A 19,833-nucleotide genomic window follows, 5' to 3' on the forward strand; every position below is an offset into this window, starting at 1 on the left:
TTGCAAACGTGATTCTGTCTGTGCCATCAGCTCTCGCACATATCATGACCAACAGCCTATCCTTGTTAACTTTACGGCCTGGCACACAACCCTCACTCCTCATAGCTAGAGTTTTTTCTGGTAAACTCCTCCAATACAGCCCAGTTTCATCTGCATTATAAATTTGATAGGAATATAAATTATTTGCCAAAATGTATGTTCTTAATTTATGTTTAAATGGTTGTACACTGCTTGTATCTGCAGTAAATTTTTCACAGACAATTTTCCCCTTCACAATATTGTGCCTCCCTTTGAACCTTGCAACCCACCCTTCACTAGCTCGGAACTCCTCTATTCCAAGACTTGCTGCAAAACTGCTTGCAGCATTTTGTATTTCTGGGCCGCGACTGTCACGCCAGCTGTGCGGTGCTGAGCAAACCACTTGTACACAGCCTCATCCAACTGCACATGCGTCTAAGTTCTCATAGTTTTTCTACCACAACCTCTGCTAGTGCTTGCACCTTCACTTTCACAGGTTGAAATGAATTGCATAAGTTTCTCTTTTTGTTTCCTTATATCAGAAACAGTACTAGTGCCTATATTATATTCCTTGGCAACACTTGAGGTCGACCGGCCATGTTCACAAAGTTGTATAACACGTAGCTTGTCCTTAAGTGTTAGGACAACCTTCTTCCTCTTAACACCTCCAGAACGATTCATGCTGCTACCAGACAGTCTTGGCCAAAAATGTTCAAAGTTACTATGAAAATAAAAAACCAGCGTTGAATGTAATGAAACGCCATTTTCTGGGTGAGACCCGGAGGCTCCCCAGAGCTTTACCCGGCTGATATGCTAATGTCAGACTTTGGCATCAGTCATGTGTATGGACTTTTAGGGCCTACCGGGGACCACAGCCAGAACCTGGCCCCCCTTAGAGAGGCAAGGGGAGCAATGGCCTATAGAAACCCCTGTGTGGTTGGAAGCATTCTATGTCTGCCATCGACCGGGTCAAGCATCCAGAAAGATAAGCATTCCAAAACAAACCCCTATTCTGGTGAAAATTGCTACCAAAAGCCGAACTAGTGGATAGGACTCCCCAACAGAAAACGAGCAAACTAGTATGATGTCACACGTCGCCGCACCGCTGTCTGCGCAGCTTCCCCCTCCCCGAGAGGGGGGAAGGGGGAGCCCCAGACCCTTCACATCGGCTACCCACACCTCAGTTCTGAGGCTGGATGTCAAAAACACGAAAAACCACCGACCAGAGGGAGGGAGGGAGGGATGCCGGGGAGCCTCCGGGACTCACCCAGAAAATGGCGTTTCATTACATTCAACGCTGGTTTTCTGAGGAGAACCCCGTCGGCTCCCCGGAGCTAACTACCCACAGACGGAAAAAGAGGGACTTAACCGGGAGGCGGTCGTCGCTCACTTCTCAACTCGAAGTCGAGACAACTGGCTGCAACCGCCGACCCAATGCAACACAGGCCAAATGGGGCCCAGGGACATTCACGAGGTAACGAGCAGCCAGGACCCTGTTCGGCCGCCAAAAACCCCACGCCCGAATATCAGACCAAGACATGTTCCCAAAGACGGCAGCAAGAGCCGCGAACTTACGGACGTCATGGGCACGGGGATACACCGCAGGCTGGCTGGATATGATAACCCTGCGGACGACCAGGGAGACCCGAACCCGCGAACAGGGAAGAAGGGAAACCGGATCAACCCAATGCGCATCCCCAGACACAGAAGCCGTGGTGCGCAAATAAGGGCGAAGCTCCACAACCAGACACAAAGCATAATGCACCCCCGGCCGTACTAACCAAGCATCAACCACCCACGGATCCGTCCGGAACGCAGCAGTCTCATTCTTCATCAGAAAAGAAGGAGACGGCTGCAGGCGAACAAAACAATCGCCATGACCGAAAGAGCAGAAACCACTGCGCCGGAGGAGAGCATGAAACTCCCCGACCCGACCCTCAGAGGCTAATGCCAACAAGAAAAGAGCCTTGGAGAAACAATCCTGGACCGAAGGGGCCACGACGAAACGAAGACGAAAGGTAAGCGAGCACTCTGTCCAAAGACCAGGACGGCTCAGGCGGCGCATGAGCAGGCCGGAGGTGAAACAAAGCATGAGACAACTTGCGAAACGGCGCAAATGTAACATCGATACCATAGGCAAGCTGAAGCGGCTCCGTCAATACGAGATGACAGTGCTAGGCATAAGATGACGGTCCTGAAACAACCAAGAGAGAAAGGACAAGACCACTCTAACCGACAGCGAACTAAAATGAGAAAGATGCAAAAAGAAACAGAAGGACTGCCAGGAAACGTCATACTGCTGCCGAGAAGAAGCCCGCAGGTTGGACACCAACAAGGAGGAAACCTGATCACCTGATGATAGACTCGAGTAAAAAAAATACACGCGAAGACTCGAGGAGAAGATCGAACCAGCCACATGATGTACTGGCCCGATCTGCTGAAAGAGGCAGAGCTGTGGGAAAATCCTCGGGTTCGGACACCGAGGAAGCAGCGCCTGAAACCAAGGCTGGGCCGGCCACCAAGGGGCCAGAAGGACAACTCTCCCCTGGTAAGTCTCCAAGAGAGTCAGGACCTGGAGCAACAGCTGAACCGAGGAAAAGAGGTACAGAGACCCCCACCCACCTCGACCAGTCCAGCCGAAAGGCATCGACCCTGACGACCTCGCAATCGGGGAAGGGTGCCACATACACAGGAAGGCGCCTTGACTACGCCGACACGAAGAGGTCCACATCGGGGCACCCGAACGTCGGGCAAAGCCAACAGAAGGCAGCGTCGTCGACCATCCACTCCGTGGAGAGGGGAACGAAGCGAGACAGGCCATCGGCCAAGACATTGGACACTCCTTGCACATGAACCGCCAGGAGAGCCAAACCCCGAGAACTCAGCAGACGAGTCACCCGAAGCGACCAACCCCAAAGAGCCAAGGACCGCATCGAAGCCCCGCGGTTCAGGCAACGAACCACTGGAGAGCAGCCCGAATGGAGTCGAATCGTCGATCCGCGGGCGACCCAAATCCTCCGAAGAGCAGACCACATCGCCGCAAACTCCCGCACTGTGCTGTGGGCTCGACAGAAGAACGGACTCCAATGCCCTTGGCCAGCCTGGTAAGCACTGGTCACAAAACCCCAGCCGAGAGACGAAGCGTCCGTGAACACATCGAGCGAGGGCTCGGGTAGGTGCCAAGGCACTGAACCCCGAAAAACCCGAAGAGGAAGCCGGCGATGTAGCAGCTGACGCAAGGCCCCGGGGGGTCGAACCCAGTGATCGCGAGAGAGGCGGAAGGAACGACCCTGAAGGAACCAGAACAGCCGACAATGTCAATCCCGACCCGGCAGGTAACTAATATCGCGAAGTTCAGGCTCCCGCACAGCCTCTCGAGCAACCGCCGGGTGACCTGAGGACCCACCAGAAACAGACGAAGGCGGGACTGTAGCCGCAGGAGAGACTCTGGAGGAAGAGACAAGGAAGTGGTCCAAGAGTCCCAAACGAGACCCAGCCAAGTCCGAACCTGAGAAGGGACCAGATGGGACTTCCTCCAGTTCACCAAGAACTCAAACCCAACGAGCTGGAATAGAACCAAATCCCTGGCTAGCAAGCAAGCCGACCGGCTGGGAGCCCATACCAGCCAGTCGTCGAGGTAGGCCAACACCTGTACACCTAAGAGATGCAAACGGGCCACCACAACCCACATAAGACGTGTGAACACACGAGGTGCCAGGTTCAACCCGAACGGGAGACAACAAAAGCGGTAACTTAGACACCCCACAACAAAACCGAGCCAGTCCCGGAACCTCGGATGAATCGGAACATGCCAATAAGCGTCCCGGAGATCCAGGGACACCATCCAAGAGTACGATTCCAAGAGGAGCCGAACCTGGGACAGCGTAGTCATCCGAGAGGAGGGGGCAATGAACCCAGAGGTCCAGACAAGACAAGTCCAGAACGAACCGCAGGTCCACGCAGTCCCGTTTCGGGACCGGAAACAGACGGGAAACCAATCCGAGGGACGTCGTCGTTTTGACCACGCCCAAACGAACCCACTCCAAAACGACCCGACAGAGCGCAGGGGAAGAAACCTGCCCTGCCAGCCCCGACCCCCAAAAAGAAGGGGGCCACCCAATGCCACGGCAGGCCGACAGACACGACCCGAAACGCCCATGAATCGTGGAGACCAGGCATGAGCGAACAGCGCAAGCCTCCCCCGCCCATCGCCCCGTCAATTGGGCAAGCCGCGAAAGAGCCGGCGCCCCTTTCAAGATCCAGAACCCCACACAGAGCGATCACCGCGCCGACCAGACGAGGGCAGGTCCAAAGGAGCCGAACCCGAACCTGACACCAGTGACCTACCACGACGAGAGGAACCCCGAGCCATGGCACGACCCCTCCGGGAAGATCCTCCACTGGACCTCCGGAGGACCAGTATGTCCGACAAGCAGACGAAGCAGCCTGGATAAACTGCGTCACGGCAGACGCCTCAAACAGAAGAGGACAAAAAGACGACAACATCTTAAGAGCCAGGGCCCAAGCAGATTCCACGGAGGAACCCAGCACCACCTGCCAACACGCGAGCCGGGAAGCATAGAACAGGGTAACCGCATCCCGCAAAATCGGCGCTAAAAGCTTCAACAAGGCAGCCGACGAGCGAGCCGAAGAGGACAAGGCGCCGGACCCAGGGACGGACCCAAGCGCCCTCATATCCTCCACGAGCCAATCCGAGGACAGCTCCAGGAGGGTAAAGAACCGCAAGGTTGAAGCCAAAAGGCCCCGGGTGCGCAAATCCTCCGCAACAAGCTCCGCCGAAAGGGAGGGAATCTGCACATGGAGCTGAACAATGCCAACATCACGTGGAAGGGCAGGGGCAAACAAGCACTCGTTCAGGTACTCAAGTATTACTTATCGCTCTCCAGGAAAACCTGAACCACTGTGGAAGCTTCCCGCCTCTCCAGCGTGCGGGAATGACAAAAGGAATGCCAGGAATCCAAAACAAACAAGGGGCAGTCCGCTAGCCAGGAAGACTCCAGAACCTTGTAACGGAGCCAGAATGGGAATGAAGTCCCAAACCTAAATTCCGAGAGATCCATCTCCGAGATATAATCTGGGTCACGCAGGAGTTATGCCGCAAGGGCCGCTCGCACCACACCAGATTGGATGCGATAGGCCGAAAACTCCAGAAAGACAGAACCGGCACACCCAGGGGAACACGGAACCGAACCCGGGGAGGGGCCGACACCAAATCCAACGCGTACGCATAGGGGGAAAAGAAAACCCCACTCCTTGCAACAGTAAGCCCCGCTCAGAGGGAAAAAAACCCAGGCGGGGTCTAGCGGGGCCCAAGGCCTCAAGTCAGTCCCTCCCCAGCCCCTAGGTCCCCCACAGCAGGACCCGGGGCATAGTCATCTCCCCATGCACCGACCCCACAAGACAAGGACGGCGCAGCCGCAGAAGCCGGAAGAAAGACCCAGAAGCTTCGGCCGGGAGACAAGACTTGAAAGCCTCCGCCACCCCCCCCCCCCGGAAGGGGCATACCCCGAAGCTGCCCGAGTCTCGAGATCAAGTAACCCCTACCCAGACTCCGAAACCTTCAGACGTTTCGGGGCAGGAAGCAGTGGGGGGACGACCAGAACGAACAACTGGAGAGGAAGAACGAGGAGGTGCAGACTGAACCAGGATCGAAGCGATCCCCACCCCCAAGTCCGGGTCTTGAGAAAAGCAAAGCAGGACAGCCCCGGGGCATCCAGGTGAGCAACCAACCGAGCGCGCTGCAACAAACGAAACCTAGCTTGCAACGCTTGTGCCGCCCATACCAGAATAGAATCACCAGAGGATTGGGTAAATTGAGTCACCAACAAGCAGCAACACTCATGGGACTCAGGGTCGAAAGTATCACCAACCCAACAGGCAGCGTGGCGGAGGCAAAAACAATGAGAGTCACCCCGAGACAAAGGGACTGTGCAACCCTTAAACTCGCATAATGAGAGTGGGGACTCTGGGGTCACATCCATCGGACCCACGCACCCCCTAGGGGATTCCCAGGGTCCTGAGCGTTTACTATAAAAGGACTTGCGCCCAGGTTGTCCTAGGCAGGATGTTGCTAACTGGCGCCCAAAACTTCCTAGCAAACTTCTACAGCTGAACCCCAGGGACGTGTACACTCACGGGGACCTAGCAGGGGGCGCCACTGAGGAGAACCGTAGAAAGGCAAACACCAGTGGATAATAGAGGAATAACCCCCCCACCAGGTAAAAACAAAAACAAAAACAAAACCCCGCAAGAGGACAGCAAACCCCAAGGAACAGAACCGACTGCTATGTCGGGAAAGCGAAGCTGCACAGCACCCTGCGCCCCTACTAGTGCAAACTGCCACTTACCCACAGGTAACAAAGGACAACAGAACACCCAAGAGCCCAATGGGCGGCTGAAAAACCAAACGGTAGAATGGACCAGCAGAGGCAGAGGCAGGTCCCAAGGAGCCTGTGGAAGGTGGCCCCAAGCTCCAGGGGCAATACTTACAGGGCAATTAGGGAAGGCAGCCCTAGGCGCATGCAGCCCGAGTACTGAAGATAACTCCTGGCTCTCGCACCCCTGGAAAAACAAACACCACACACGAAGCACAGTGCTGTAAAGACACTGGAGCCAGAGCACACGACCTCTGCCTATAGCATCAGTCTGAAGAACTGAGGTGTGGGTAGCTGGCGTGAAGGGTCTGGTGCTCCCCCCTTTCCCCTCCCGGGAAGGGGGGAGCTGCGCAGACAGCAGCGCGGCGACGTGTGACATCATACTAGTTTGCTTGTTTTCTGTTGGGGAGTTCTATCCACTAGCTCGGCTTTTGGTAGCAATTTTAACCAGAATAGAGGTTTGTTTTGGGGCGCTTATCTTTCTGGGTGCCTGACCCGGTCGATGGCAGACATAGACCATAGACTTCCAACCACTTGGGGGTTTCTATAGGCCATTGCTCCCCTTGCCTCTCTGAGGGGCCCCGGTTCTGGCCATGGTCCCCGGTAGGCCTAAGAACTCCATACATATGACTGATGCCAAAGTTTGACATTAGCATATCAGGCTGGGATAACTCCGGGGAGCCGACGGGGTTCCCCCCAGAAAACCCCAGCTGACCCCAAGGGCAGTCCAGTACCGAGCAGTAAAAGACACAGCGGAGGTAGATCCCATGATGACTTGTGGAAGGAGGCCCCAAGCCTCCAAGGGTAGTATTTACAGGGCACCTAGGGAAGGAAACCCTAGGTGCATGCAGCCCGAGTACCATGGAATATCACTCCTGGCTCACAGACCACCTGTAGAGACAGCCCACACCACAAGGCACAGAACTGAAACAAAAGTGGAGCCAGAGGCACCCGACTGGCCAGTTAACCCATCAGCCAAGAACTGCCAGTTGGATAGCCGGCACGGAGGATCTGGGGCTTCCCCTTCCCACTCCCGGGGTGGGGGTGGTTGCGCAGACGGTGGTGTGGCGACGTGATGACATCATGCTAGTTTGCTATTTTTATTTGGGGAGTTCTGTCCACTCCTTTGGCTTTCGGTAGCAATCTTTTCACCAGAATAGGGGTTTGTTTTGGAGTGCCTACCTTTCTGGGTGCCTGTCCCGGTCAATGGCAGACATAGAATGCCCCCAACCACAGGGGGCATTCTGTAGGCCATTGCTCCTCGTGCCTCTCTGAGGGGGCCAGGTTCTGGCTCGTGGTCCCCGGTAGGCAAGAACCCCATGCACCTTGACTGATGCCAGAAAGTTATACATATCCATTCAGCCTGGATAGCTCCAAGGAGCTGTAGGGCTCCCCCCAGAAAATCTCAAACTGCAACAGAGAATATGAAAAACCCTCTTAAAATGTAAATGATTCTCATAGCCAGGAACTAGAGACCAAAGATGGTTGAAAGGCACTACAGATCCACCTTAGCAACCCCCCCTTCCCCAAATGCCACATCATCCAAACTTCCTGGAAACAACATGTACTGGCTGCCAGGCATAAGAAGGCATTATTGAATAAATGCACACTTAATCCCAGTTTATGGCTGGTGAGGGAAGGTGTACAATGCCATGGCTAATGAGGAATCACTGAAAAATGAACAGTAAATAAAGAGAAACGCTCAACAGGAGGAACCTCTTTCTGCTGGATACTTGCTGGATGGGGTCCTGGGAGTTCTTCTACTCCCCAAGTCTGGCCCGAAGCCAGGCTTCACTTGTGAGCTTGGTCCAACAGGCTGTTGCTTGCAGCGGCGTGCAGGCCCACATATCCACTACATCCTGGTTGGTCCAGCACTTCTTGAAATTATCCAGTTTTCTCTTGAAGATGTCCGTGTTTGTTCTGGCAGTATTTCTAATGCTCGCTGGGAGTAATGTTGAAGAACCATGAACCTCTGATATTTATACAGTGTTCTCTGATTGTGCCTATGGCTCCCCTGCTCTTCACTGGTTCTATTCTGCATTTTCTTCCATATCGTTCACTCCAGTACGTTGTTATTTTACTGTGTAGATTTGGGACCTGGCCCCTCCATTATTTTCCATATGTATATCATCTGATACCTCTCTCATCTATTTCTAGCGAGTACATTTGGAGAGCTTTGAGAAGATCCCAGTAAGATAGGTGCTTTATTATGTCTATGTATGCTGTATATGTTCTCTGTATACCTGAAGTAGCAACGCGAACAATGATTATTCTACGTTACCTGCTGGTTAAGCCACAAGTCACACAGTCATACACACAAGAGAAGTATTCCAAATAAACCTAATAAATTAGCAAGTATAGAGAACAATACATAGCCTGACCCTACTGCACACGGAAACCAAGGTTTCTAGGGCTAAAATCAAAGCACTTAACACTTTCGCGCTTTCGATTAGAGATAACTCGTCACTGGTTTTTCTTACGATTCCGCATAACTGCCTACTTTTCTCGTCAATCGAAAAAATATTTCTATAAATTCCATTTTTTAACCGAAATGGATGGGGATACTTTTGTTTTGTAGAGAATTTATTTGCGAATTTTTTGGTACCAGAATGAATATTATATCACATAAACTTCTATGAGTAAAAAAAAAATACACAAAGTATGTTTGGGGGTGTGGCGAGCGTGTGGCAGTGGGTTCCCTTTAGCCGTTGATATATCCAACACGTGGGAAATATTTGTATGTTTTATGTATATGTCTGTGTAGGGAATTTTACTGCGATCACTGTCATACAAATTATAAAATGTTTCAACAAGTATAAACATGACAAACATCAAACGAACGAAAACAATGCGTTCGTTTCTGCCGCGAACGCATACTGAGCGACGTGGTTCTATATTTGGCGCTTCTCTTACACATGCTTTGTACAAATGTTATACAGTTCATCTTATAGAAAATTTTATTGCGAACACATTGGTATAAAAAAGAAATACGTACATAGAAAAGTAGGGTCAGGAAACGTATAAACTTTCCAAGCATGATTTCCCCCCTGTGTTTTCGCCAGTGCGCTCGCGGCTAACTACTCTCCACTTCACACACTCTTGCGGGTGGGCAATTACCTATATTAAACATTCATATGCATATGTCCGTGTAGAGAATTTTATTGCGATTCCAATGATACCAAAATTAGCGATGTAGGACAACTGTAGGCTTCGCAACCATTAAGAGAGTGGAAACATTTTGTTGCTGTTTGGCGCTCTCGGCGAGTGATCTGCATAGTTTTTTATTTGGTGTTGATACTCCTTATGCTTGGGCGGCATTTTATAGATATGCTCTTATAGACAATTTCATTGCGAACACAGTGATACCAAATTTAAATACGTGCGCCTTCAATTATTGTCAGGACAGTCAAAAGAGTGTACACTTTTTCGGTCTTACCGCGTAGGCGCGCGAAGTGCCGAAAGCATCTGGGGTATTTTTTTTTTTTTGAGCGCCGAGAGCGCGAAAGTGTTAACTATCCAATCTCAAGCCTGCCAAACTATTAGATATTAGACAGGAAGAATGTGACTGGCTTGTGGCAAAGATGCAGGGTTCCTTGGAACAACATGGAGGTTCTTGTGATGCTGTACAAGGATTTGAAAAACCTAGTGTGCTTAAAAGTGAAATTTTCTGAGCTGATTTTTTTTCTCTCCCTAGCACCAGTTTATTCTTAGAGGGATGCTTGAGAAGATCACCATTGTGCCAGTGACCTTGCCTTAGGCAATATCTGGGCAGAACAACTAAGAAATTTAGTTTAGTCTATTTTCTGCCTGCTATGATAATTTTACTGTGTTGTATGTACAGTACTGCATTTGCACTCAACATTTCTAGGATATATAAAATTTTAGATGCTACAAAGAAAGCAAAAGAAAATACATTTCAAAAGTTATTAAGCACTTACTCAATGTCGAAGCAAAATGTTGGTCACTTTTTGTAGAAGAAATATAGCCATGAGCAGCACCCTTGTTGATACGCGTCAAACGTAGAGTTATGAGAGCCTCGAGTAACTGTTGCATTCTTAGCACATCATTCTGCTTTTGACGGACTTCTCCCAAGATGCTATCTGCTTCCGCTTTAAAGGCTTTTTCCTAACGAGACAAAATATATTTGCGTACATGAATCCTTTGTAAATACAGTACTATTAAAACAATGTTAAACAGCAGCTTTAAAAAATATAGTAGAGTAATATATTACAGTGTAAGTACAGTGGAACCTCGGTGTACAAATTTAATCCGTTCCAAATAACAAGCGCTGAATGTAATGAAATGCCATTTTCTGGGTGAGCCCTGGGGGCTCCCTGAAGCAATCCGAACTGATATGTACTATATTAGTTTGGGGTCATCAGTCACAGAAATTGAAATTGAAATAAGTTTATTGAGGTAAAATACACACAAAGGGATGAGGTAGCGCAAGCTATTCTCACCCCGTATTCCCTGAGGTCATGAGCTAATCCCCTCGTGTAGCATGTCTCCCTCAGTTTCCTGGAAGTGTGTACGTCACTCAAGCAGGTCTGAACGCTCTCAAACAGCTTATCCCCTCCTTTTCTCCGCATGAAACGAATAGATACTCTAGTGTTAATGTCACGGACTCTATCACACACACTCTGTAAATTTAATTCCATTCTCATTATTTCAATCATTGCATTTCTTTGACATCCAAGAATAATCCTCATAGCCTCGTTCTGTATCAGCTCTATTTTTTTAATTCTGCCTTGGCCTGTGTAAGACAATACGGGTGCTGCGTAGTCTATCAGGGACCGAACAGTACTTATGTATAACATCCGCAAGATAGGTACCCCAACACCTTTACCAGAAAAAGCCAGTGCTTTCAGAGGATGCAGACGGGCTTTACATAAGGTGCTGATATGATTTATTTCAGCATTTTTACTCTCACATGTGTATCCAACATACATGCCCAGATACTTGTACTTCTGAACACGGCTCAGTTCCACACCATTTAGAGCAAGTGTTATATTTCTTCGTTTCCTATACTCGTATTTGGTTTTATCTGCATTTATAACTAAGCCTAACTTGTGACAGGTTGTACCAAGTATGTTAAGAGCAGTTTGAATTTTGTTCCCAGAAGTGCCTTGTATAAGAATGTCATCAGCATATATGATCGTCGTGACCCCTGGAGGATACATTTCTGATGCTAATCTGTTCATTAATACATTGAATAAGGTGGGACTTAATACTCCCCCTTGTGGGGTACCTAACTGAAACCTCCGTTCCTCAGACATGTATCCCTGGTAATACACCTGACCTTTTCTGCCTTGTAGATAATCCCTTATCCAGTGTAGCAATCTCCCTGTTATTCCCAGATTGGCTAATTTGTATAAGATTACTTCCCCATTGGCTTTATCAAATGCTCCTTGTAGATCAACAAAAACTCTACAATTGTCATCCACATTAGACAAACACTTTAAGAGACAATCCGCAGTACTTTTGCCTTTGATAAAACCAAAGAGTTTACTGGACATGTTATCACCTACAAGGTAGAGTAGCCTATTTAACAAAATCCTTTCCATCATTTTACAAAAGCAGGATATTAAGGAGACAGGTCTGTAGCATCTGTTTGACTTAGGGATAGGAATGATGACAGCCTCTTTCCATTTTCTTGGTAACTTTCCCTCTCTATAACTCATATTAAACAAATCAAGTAAGGGACTAGGTTTCATACCGGCTAAATAATTAAGAATGTCATACGTTACTCCATCTTTTCCCGGAGCAGTAGAGCTGCCACTTTTTATAGCATCCAGTAGCTCATCGTGAGTTATCTCAGTGCATGTTATAGATCTTGTATTTAAGGCACATAAAGTTACTCCATTTCTAATATTTTCCCATGACTCAATGGTGACTCTCGTGTCTGCAGGTAAGGACTCCATACCAGCAGCACTTGCCCATTTATCTACTAACTCATTAGCAACTTTCCCTGGATCTGAGTGAGCAATGAATTTGGTCTTACAACCCCTGATTTTGTTTACTGCTCTCCATATGTCTTTAAGATTCTTAGTATTACCAATGGACTGAGCAAAGTCTTGCCAGTATCTCTCCCGCGCCTCCTTCCTCACCTGACTGCATTCCCTAGCCACTTCCAACATTGTATTTTTCTCTTCATCCCTCATTCCATTTTTTAACCATTCTTTATGTGCACTCCGTAGCATTCTCTCCCACCCCTTGACTTGCTGATCATTGGAATATTTAAATTTCTTAGGTCCATGCGTCTTGCTTCCCCTGCCCCCGTTATTTTCCCTCTGTACTAATTTCTCTATGTTCTCGACCATGTCCTCGTAAAAACTATCAACGCAGAGCGGCGTGTATTGTTGATACCAATCTCCCATATTTTGAATAAAATAATTTTTCATATCTTTATTAATATTTAGCCTTTTCCTTTGAAAGTGGACTTGTTTTTTCCCCAGTGGTAATTCAACGTTCAAGGCAAAGTGGTCACTAAGTAGTTCCCGAACAACCCGAGCCTCCCCCAAAATCCCCTGAGAGTTTAAAATGCAGGCATAGTCAAGTCGTCCTCCCCTGATGTGAGTTGGTTCATTGTTTCCCAAGAGACAGATATCTGGATGATCTTGTAGAAACTGTAACCACTTGACCCCATTAGCATTAATACTACCCACTGTCCCAAGGCTTGTGTGCCGAGCATTAAGGTCCCCAATGACCAGTGAAGGATTAGTATAAATGCAGTCAGGTAAATAGTTAGCGTCGAAGCAGTTCCTGGATACATACAAATTAACTACAATAAATTCCCCTTCCCTTAATGATAATTTAACACAGACACTCTCTATACCTTGCGTTTTTGATGGCGGTTCTACTAACTCTGCTGGTATGGAGTTCTTAACATAAATCGACGTGCCTCTGACATTATTTGCGGCGAAGAGGTGAAACCCTTTATAGCCATTTAATTTCAATAATCCTTCATTCCTATCCCTGTCTCCTGGAGAGCTACAACATCAATATCATTTCCCATCACATAACAATGAACATCTGTAACCCTGTTTCTTAAACCATTAACATTCCATGACAACACTTTCAGTCTAGGGTGATCCATTATTAATCAATTCACTGTCTAAGTCATCCCCAATAAGTTCACTAAATGATAGCCATACCTTGTATAACATCTCCCACCTCCTCCCAAGTTCACCAGTAAAAGCGACATTGCGATTGTCAAGAGATTTTTTCAGCCCTGTGACGTCCATTATTGGCCCAAATGATTCCTTCATTTTATGTGTAATTATAGGGTTCTTCCTTTCACTACGACTATCATCATTCACACACACTTCACTTTCCTTCATTTCATCACTCAATATTTCATTATTGCCCTCAACCACTATATCCTGATTATCCTTCACCGTTTTGTGATTTTCCTTGACCTGAACGTTTAATTTCGCCTCGATGGACTCGATTCTCTGCCCAAGATTTCGGAGGAACTCACCAACTTTTCTAAGTTCAGCCCACACCTCCTTGACCATATCATTATGGCCCTCTTTCTGAGCCACAGTAGCCACTGCACTCACCGTTACACTGTCACTGCCAGAGTCCTGAGTGGTGGCGTGGCTGCTTGTTGCTTGAGCCTGCCTAAGTAAAGGTGACTCCTTTACCCACGCATTCGTCCGGTTCACTGGCACTGTTTGGGGCAGACTGTTTTGCTGTGCTCCCGGTGTCTGGGTAAGAGCTCTTGCTTGCTCTGTAACATTCACCGGCCGGGGAACATCCATACTCGGCCTCTTGCTACACACAGCCGAGCTGGCATTGTGAACACCACAGTTGCAGCATGTGGGAACTATTTTCTCACCCAGATTAAGTCTGTTTCTACACACATTAGAGAGGTGAGACTTTCCGCAGAAACGACATCGTGGATCATGTTGACAGCTCCAGGATTTATGCCCCCATCTGCAGCATTTCAGGCATATTATGGGCTCTTCCACATACTTTTCTACATGCCTGTAGCCAGCCCCGGTGATGAACACTTTCTCGGGTACTTCACCTCTCACTAGAACCACCACCTGACTCCTAGCTTCACCTTTAATAAGGTGACGCTTGGCCCACACAAATCGTTGGTCGTCGAGGATGAACTCGGGGTCTAGAATCTGAGGGTACTTGTAGATAATTACCTTCGTCAGCTTCTCGTTCCCCTCCGGTATTTCCATAACAATTCCATCATATCCTTGCTGGGTAAGATACTCCACTGCCTCCATAGAACCTACCATTAAGTAAGGTCTGTTTACACCTTCCTTCAGCAGGGGCTCGAACTTGCGGTGTTCTCTTCCAAGTCTGACTGTCCACAGCAGCTTCTGATGATAGGCCAGCGTGCGAGGCAGGGAAGAGAAGCCTCCATCTCCGCTGACCCTCACCTTCCTGACATCGTTCCGTCCGTTCGTCGGCATCAGTCTCGGCGTCGTTCTTCATTCTCTTGTCGTTTCCGTTAAGTGTACCATTACTGTCCACACTACGCCTTGCCTCCTGTCTTCTTCGTTTCTTCTGTTGCCTTGTTAGAATTTCTTGATACTCACCCTCCTCGACTGACTGGCTGCTTTCAGAGTCCATGTTAATATTGCCGTGGGAAGTAGCCAGTTCTTCTGATGACTGAGTCTCCATCTCAGTACCCAGCATGTTGGGAGGGGGAAGGCGATTGATACGAGTCAGTCTCCTTATGTGTAGACTTAGCTAAACACCAACACTAACTTCACCCCTAGTTGCGGAGCAGGTATCTTGACCCAACCGCGTCCCAGGTAAGACTCATCAGTCACAGGAGCTCTTATGCCTAATGGGACCCACGAGCCAGAGCCTGATCCTTTCAGAGAGGCACAGCAAGCAATGGTCTATGAGCACTTTACATTTAAAGTACAGAGAAGCCTCGATTAACAAATTTAATCCCTTCCGGAACCGAGCTCGTCATGTGAAACGCTCATCTTGCAAAACGAATTTCCCTATTTAAAATAATTTAAATAAAATTAATCCGTTCCACCCCCAAAAAAATATGCTTGAGGAAGATGATGTGGAGGTGGGGAGGAGAAGGGTTACAGTGTGGAAGGAGAATCCACCTATGAGTCAGGCAATTTTCTTCTTCAAATCTACAGTAATTATGTCTTTCTTCCTCTTAACAATGCTATCTTTAGCAAGCAGTTTTTTTGGCGACATCGTGGGTTACAAATTGTAGTCACAAAACAACATAAACAACAGCGATGAATGTAATGAAACGCTGGCCCCTTCAGAGAGGTTTCAGGAAGCAATGGCCCTGGGAAAACCCCATATGGTTGGGGTTTTTCCTTATCTGCCATCGACCGGGGTCAGGCCCCCAGAAAGGTAGGCATAACAAAACAAACCCCACATGGTAAAAACTACAACAAAAACCAAACAGAGAGGTAGAAAACTCCCTACAATCCCAAAGAACAATCAAACAATCAATTTACTGCCGCGCCGGTCGTCCGCGCAGCCCTCTCCCCCCCGGGAGGGGGAGGGGGGGGGGGGGCCCGGACCTCACCGTGCCAGCTGCCTTCAGTTCGGAAACTAGGCTTCAACAAACGCGAAAAACCCCGCCGACCGGATGGGAGGGAGGGTAGCCAGGAAGCCTCCGGGGCTCACCAAGAAAATGGCGTTTCATTACATTCAATGCTGGTTTTCTGTGGGGAGCCCCTACTGCTCCCTGGAGCTACATACCCAAAGAGAAGGAATTAGGGACTTACCCGGGAGGCGGCAGCCACAAACTCCTCAAAGCGAAGTCGAGACAACTGGCTGCAACCTGCGACCCAAAGCAACACAAGAACGCTGAGGAGCAGGGACGTTCACCAAATATCGGGCGGCCAGGACCCTGTTCGACTTCCAAAATCCACGTGCCCGAATATGAGCCCAAGACATGTTCCCAAACACGGCAGCCAAAGCTGCAAACTTCCGAACGTCATGGGCGCGAGGATAGACCGCAGGCTGGCTAGACTTAATAACCCTGCGGACAACCTGGGAGATCCGAGCCCTGGAACAGGGAACGAGGGAAACCGGATCAACCCAAAGCGCATCCCCAGCCACCCCAGCTGAAGCGCGCAGGTAACAAAGTGCTGCAACCGGAGACAACACATGATGCAGCCCCGGCCGAACCAACCAAGCATCAATGACTCTCGGTCCCCTCCGGAAAGCAGCCGCCTCGTTCTTCGCCAGAAAAGATGGAGAAGGCTGCAAACGAACAAACCTACCCCCAAGACCAAAAGAGCAGAAACCCCTGCGCCGGAGGAGAGCATGAAGCTCCCCTACCCGGCCCCCAGAGGCCAAAGCCAACAAAAACAAAGCCTTGGAAAAACAATCCGGAACTGAAGAGGCCACCACAAACCGAGGAGAGGAAAGATATGAGAGCACCCTGTCCAAGGACCAGGACGGCTCAGGAGGAGCATGAGCAGGCCGGAGGTGAAACATAGCAAGGGAAAGCTTACGAAACGGGGCGGATGTGACGTCCACCCCGAAAGCTAGCTTGAGCGGCTCCGCCAGCGCCGCATGATACGAGGCAACAGTATTAGGCATCAAATGATGGTCCTGAAAAAGCCAAGAAAGAAAGGACAAGACAACCCGATCCGAAAGAAGAGACAACCTACGAAGAGCCAGAAAAAGGCGAAAAGAACCCCAGGAAACTTCATACTGTCGCCGAGACGAAGCTCTCAGGTGGGACACCATCAACAAAGCCACCTGATCACCATAGAAATGGTGATACTCCCGCGTCAAAAAGACCAGACATGAAGAGCAGAGGAGAAGTTCGAACCAGCCCTGTACCGGACCGGGCCGACCTCCTGAAAGAGGCGGAGCCGCGGGAAACATCCCGGGTTCGGGCACCGAGCCAAGAGCATCGGAAACCAAGGCTGGGCCGGCCACCAAGGGGCCACAAGGACTACTCTCCCTAGGAATGTCTCCAACCAAACCAGAACCCGAAGCAACAGCTGGACCGGGGGAAAGAGGTACAGATAACCCCACCTCGGCCAGTCCTGCTGAAAGGCATCCACCGCGAACGCCTCGCAGTCGGGGAAGGGCGTCACATAGATTGGGAGATGCCGAGACCACGCCGAAGCGAAGAGGTCCACCTCTGGGAGACCGTACGTCTGGCAGATCCAACGAAACGAGTCGTCGTCGACCGTCCACTCCGTGGACAGGGGATGGAAGCGTGACAGACCGTCCGCCAGAATGTTGGACACTCCCTGGACATGAACCGCACGGAGAGCCAAACCCCGAGAATCCAGCCCACGAACCACTCGAAGAGACCAACCCCAAAGAGCCAAGGACCGAAGAGAACCTCTGCGGTTCAGGCAATGAACCACCTAAGAACAGTCTGAATGGAGCCGGATGGTCGAACCCTGTGTGACCCGAACCCTCCGAAGCGCGAGCCAGACTGCCGCAAACTCCTGAACCGTGCTGTGAGCCCGACGGAAGGACGGACCCCACCGTCCCTGGCCTGCCTGGTGAGCACTGGTCACAAAGCCCCAGCCAAGAGACGACGCATCCGTGAACACATCAAGCGATGGCTCGGGAAGGCGCCAAGGCACCGAACCCCGAAAACCCTGAAGGAGGAAGCTGGTGACGCAGCAACCGACACAAGGCCCCCAGAGGACGAACCCAACGATTGCGAGCGAGGCGGAAGGGACATCCCCGAAGGAAACAAAACAGACGCCGAAGCCAAACCCGACCAGACGGATAGACCAGCATGGCGACGTTCAGACTCCCGCACAACTGCTCGAGCAACCGCCGAGTGAACCAGGACCCCCTCAAAAACAGCCAAAGGCATGACCGCAGCTGCAGCAACGCCTCTGGAGGGAGAGACAAGAAAATGGTTCGAGAGTCCCAAACAAGACCCAGCCAGGTCCAATCCTGGGACAAAACCAGATGGGACTTCCTCCAGTTCACCAGGAAGCTGAACCTGGCAAGCTGGGAAAGAACCACATCCCTGGCAAGCAGACAAGTGGACCGACTGGAAGCCCACATCAGTCAGTTGTCGAGGTAGGCCAAAACTCGAATCCCTAGTAGACACAGATGGGTCACCACAACCCGGGTAAGACCAGTGAAAACACGAGGTGCCAGATTCAAACCAAAAGGGAGGCAACGAAAGCGGTAAGCCTGATGCCCCACCACAAAACCGAACCCCGGATGAATAGGAACGTGCCAATAAGCGTCCTTGAGGTCCAGGGACACCGACTGGGAGCCCACACCAGCCAGTCGTCGAGGTAGGCCAAAACCCGAATCCCTAGAAGACGCAGACGGGTCACCACAACCTGGGTCAGACGCGTGAGAACGCGAGGTGCCAGATTCAAGCCAAAAGGTAGGCATCGAAAACAGTAAGCGTGACGCCCCACCACGAAACCTAACCAGTCCCTGAACCCTGGATGAATAGGAACGTGCCAATAGGCGTCCTTGAGGTCCAGGGACACCATCCAGGAACCCAGCTGCAACAGAAGCCAGACCTGAGACAGAGTAGTCATCCGAAAGGAGGGGCAAGGAATCCAGGGGGTTCAGACGGGACAAGTCCAGAATGAACCTCAGATCCACACAGTCCCGTTTTGGCACTGGAAACAGGCGGGAAACCCACCCGAGGGATGGGGTCATTTTGAGCACAACCAAGCACACCCACTCCAAGATGACTTGATGAAGCGCAGGAGAAGAACCAACAAGTCCGACATAGAACAACAACTAGATGAAGCCGCTTGCAGAAACTGTGAGACCGCAGTCCCTGCAAACAGCAACGAACAAAACGGAGACGAAAACCTAAGAGCCAGAGCCCAAGCAAATTCCAAAGAGAGGGCGAGCACAGCTTGACGGCACACGAGGAGAGAAGCAAAGAACAGAGACACCGCCTCTTTCAAGACAGGCGCAAAGAGCTTCAACAGTGCAGCCGATACCCTAGTTGCCGAAGTCAGCGCCCCAGACGAAGGCCCTTCACTCAACGCTCCCACATCCTCCTCAAGCCAGGCAGAAGACAGCTCGAGAAGGGAAAAGAAACACAAGACTGAAGCCAAATACCCACGTGCATGCAAATCCTCCGTAACCAACGATGCCAAAAAGTGAAGGAACCTGCACGTGAAGCTGCAAAACCCCAACATCCCGAGAAAGAACGGGGGGGTGAACAAGCATGCATTAACACTATCGCACTCCATTGCTGACGTCCATCATCATGTATTTTTCTCTGGAGGCATTACGGTTGCCTCCGTCTTGCGTTACTCATTAAAATATCTGTTAAAATTTTTTATTTTATCCGATCAATCTGGGAGTGGTATCAAAATAAGCGCCTTTAGATTGCGCACCATTTAATATCAAAATGAAAGATGTGACACGAAAATTAATGTCGGAACACTGGGAAGATATAAATAATATTGTGGTGATGAGTGTCAAAAGGGTCCAAATTTTAAAA

The 19,833-nt window shown here is 49.9% G+C and overlaps 1 protein-coding gene across 2 annotated transcripts in view; it reads right to left on the reverse strand.

Moving 5' to 3' along the window:
- LOC138365202 (uncharacterized) overlaps positions 1–19,833 on the reverse strand; it is a 75,469-nt gene that overhangs the window by 11,838 nt on the left and 43,798 nt on the right. For both annotated transcript variants that reach the window (XM_069325428.1, XM_069325427.1), the window contains one exon: positions 10,352–10,538. In XM_069325428.1, the coding sequence (XP_069181529.1) occupies positions 10,352–10,538 (187 nt within the window). The remainder of the gene's footprint in view (positions 1–10,351; positions 10,539–19,833) is intronic.

The sequence above is a fragment of the Procambarus clarkii genome, chromosome 16 (genome assembly GCF_040958095.1).
Source record: "Procambarus clarkii isolate CNS0578487 chromosome 16, FALCON_Pclarkii_2.0, whole genome shotgun sequence".
In the NCBI taxonomy this organism is placed as follows: Eukaryota; Metazoa; Arthropoda; class Malacostraca; order Decapoda; family Cambaridae; genus Procambarus; species Procambarus clarkii.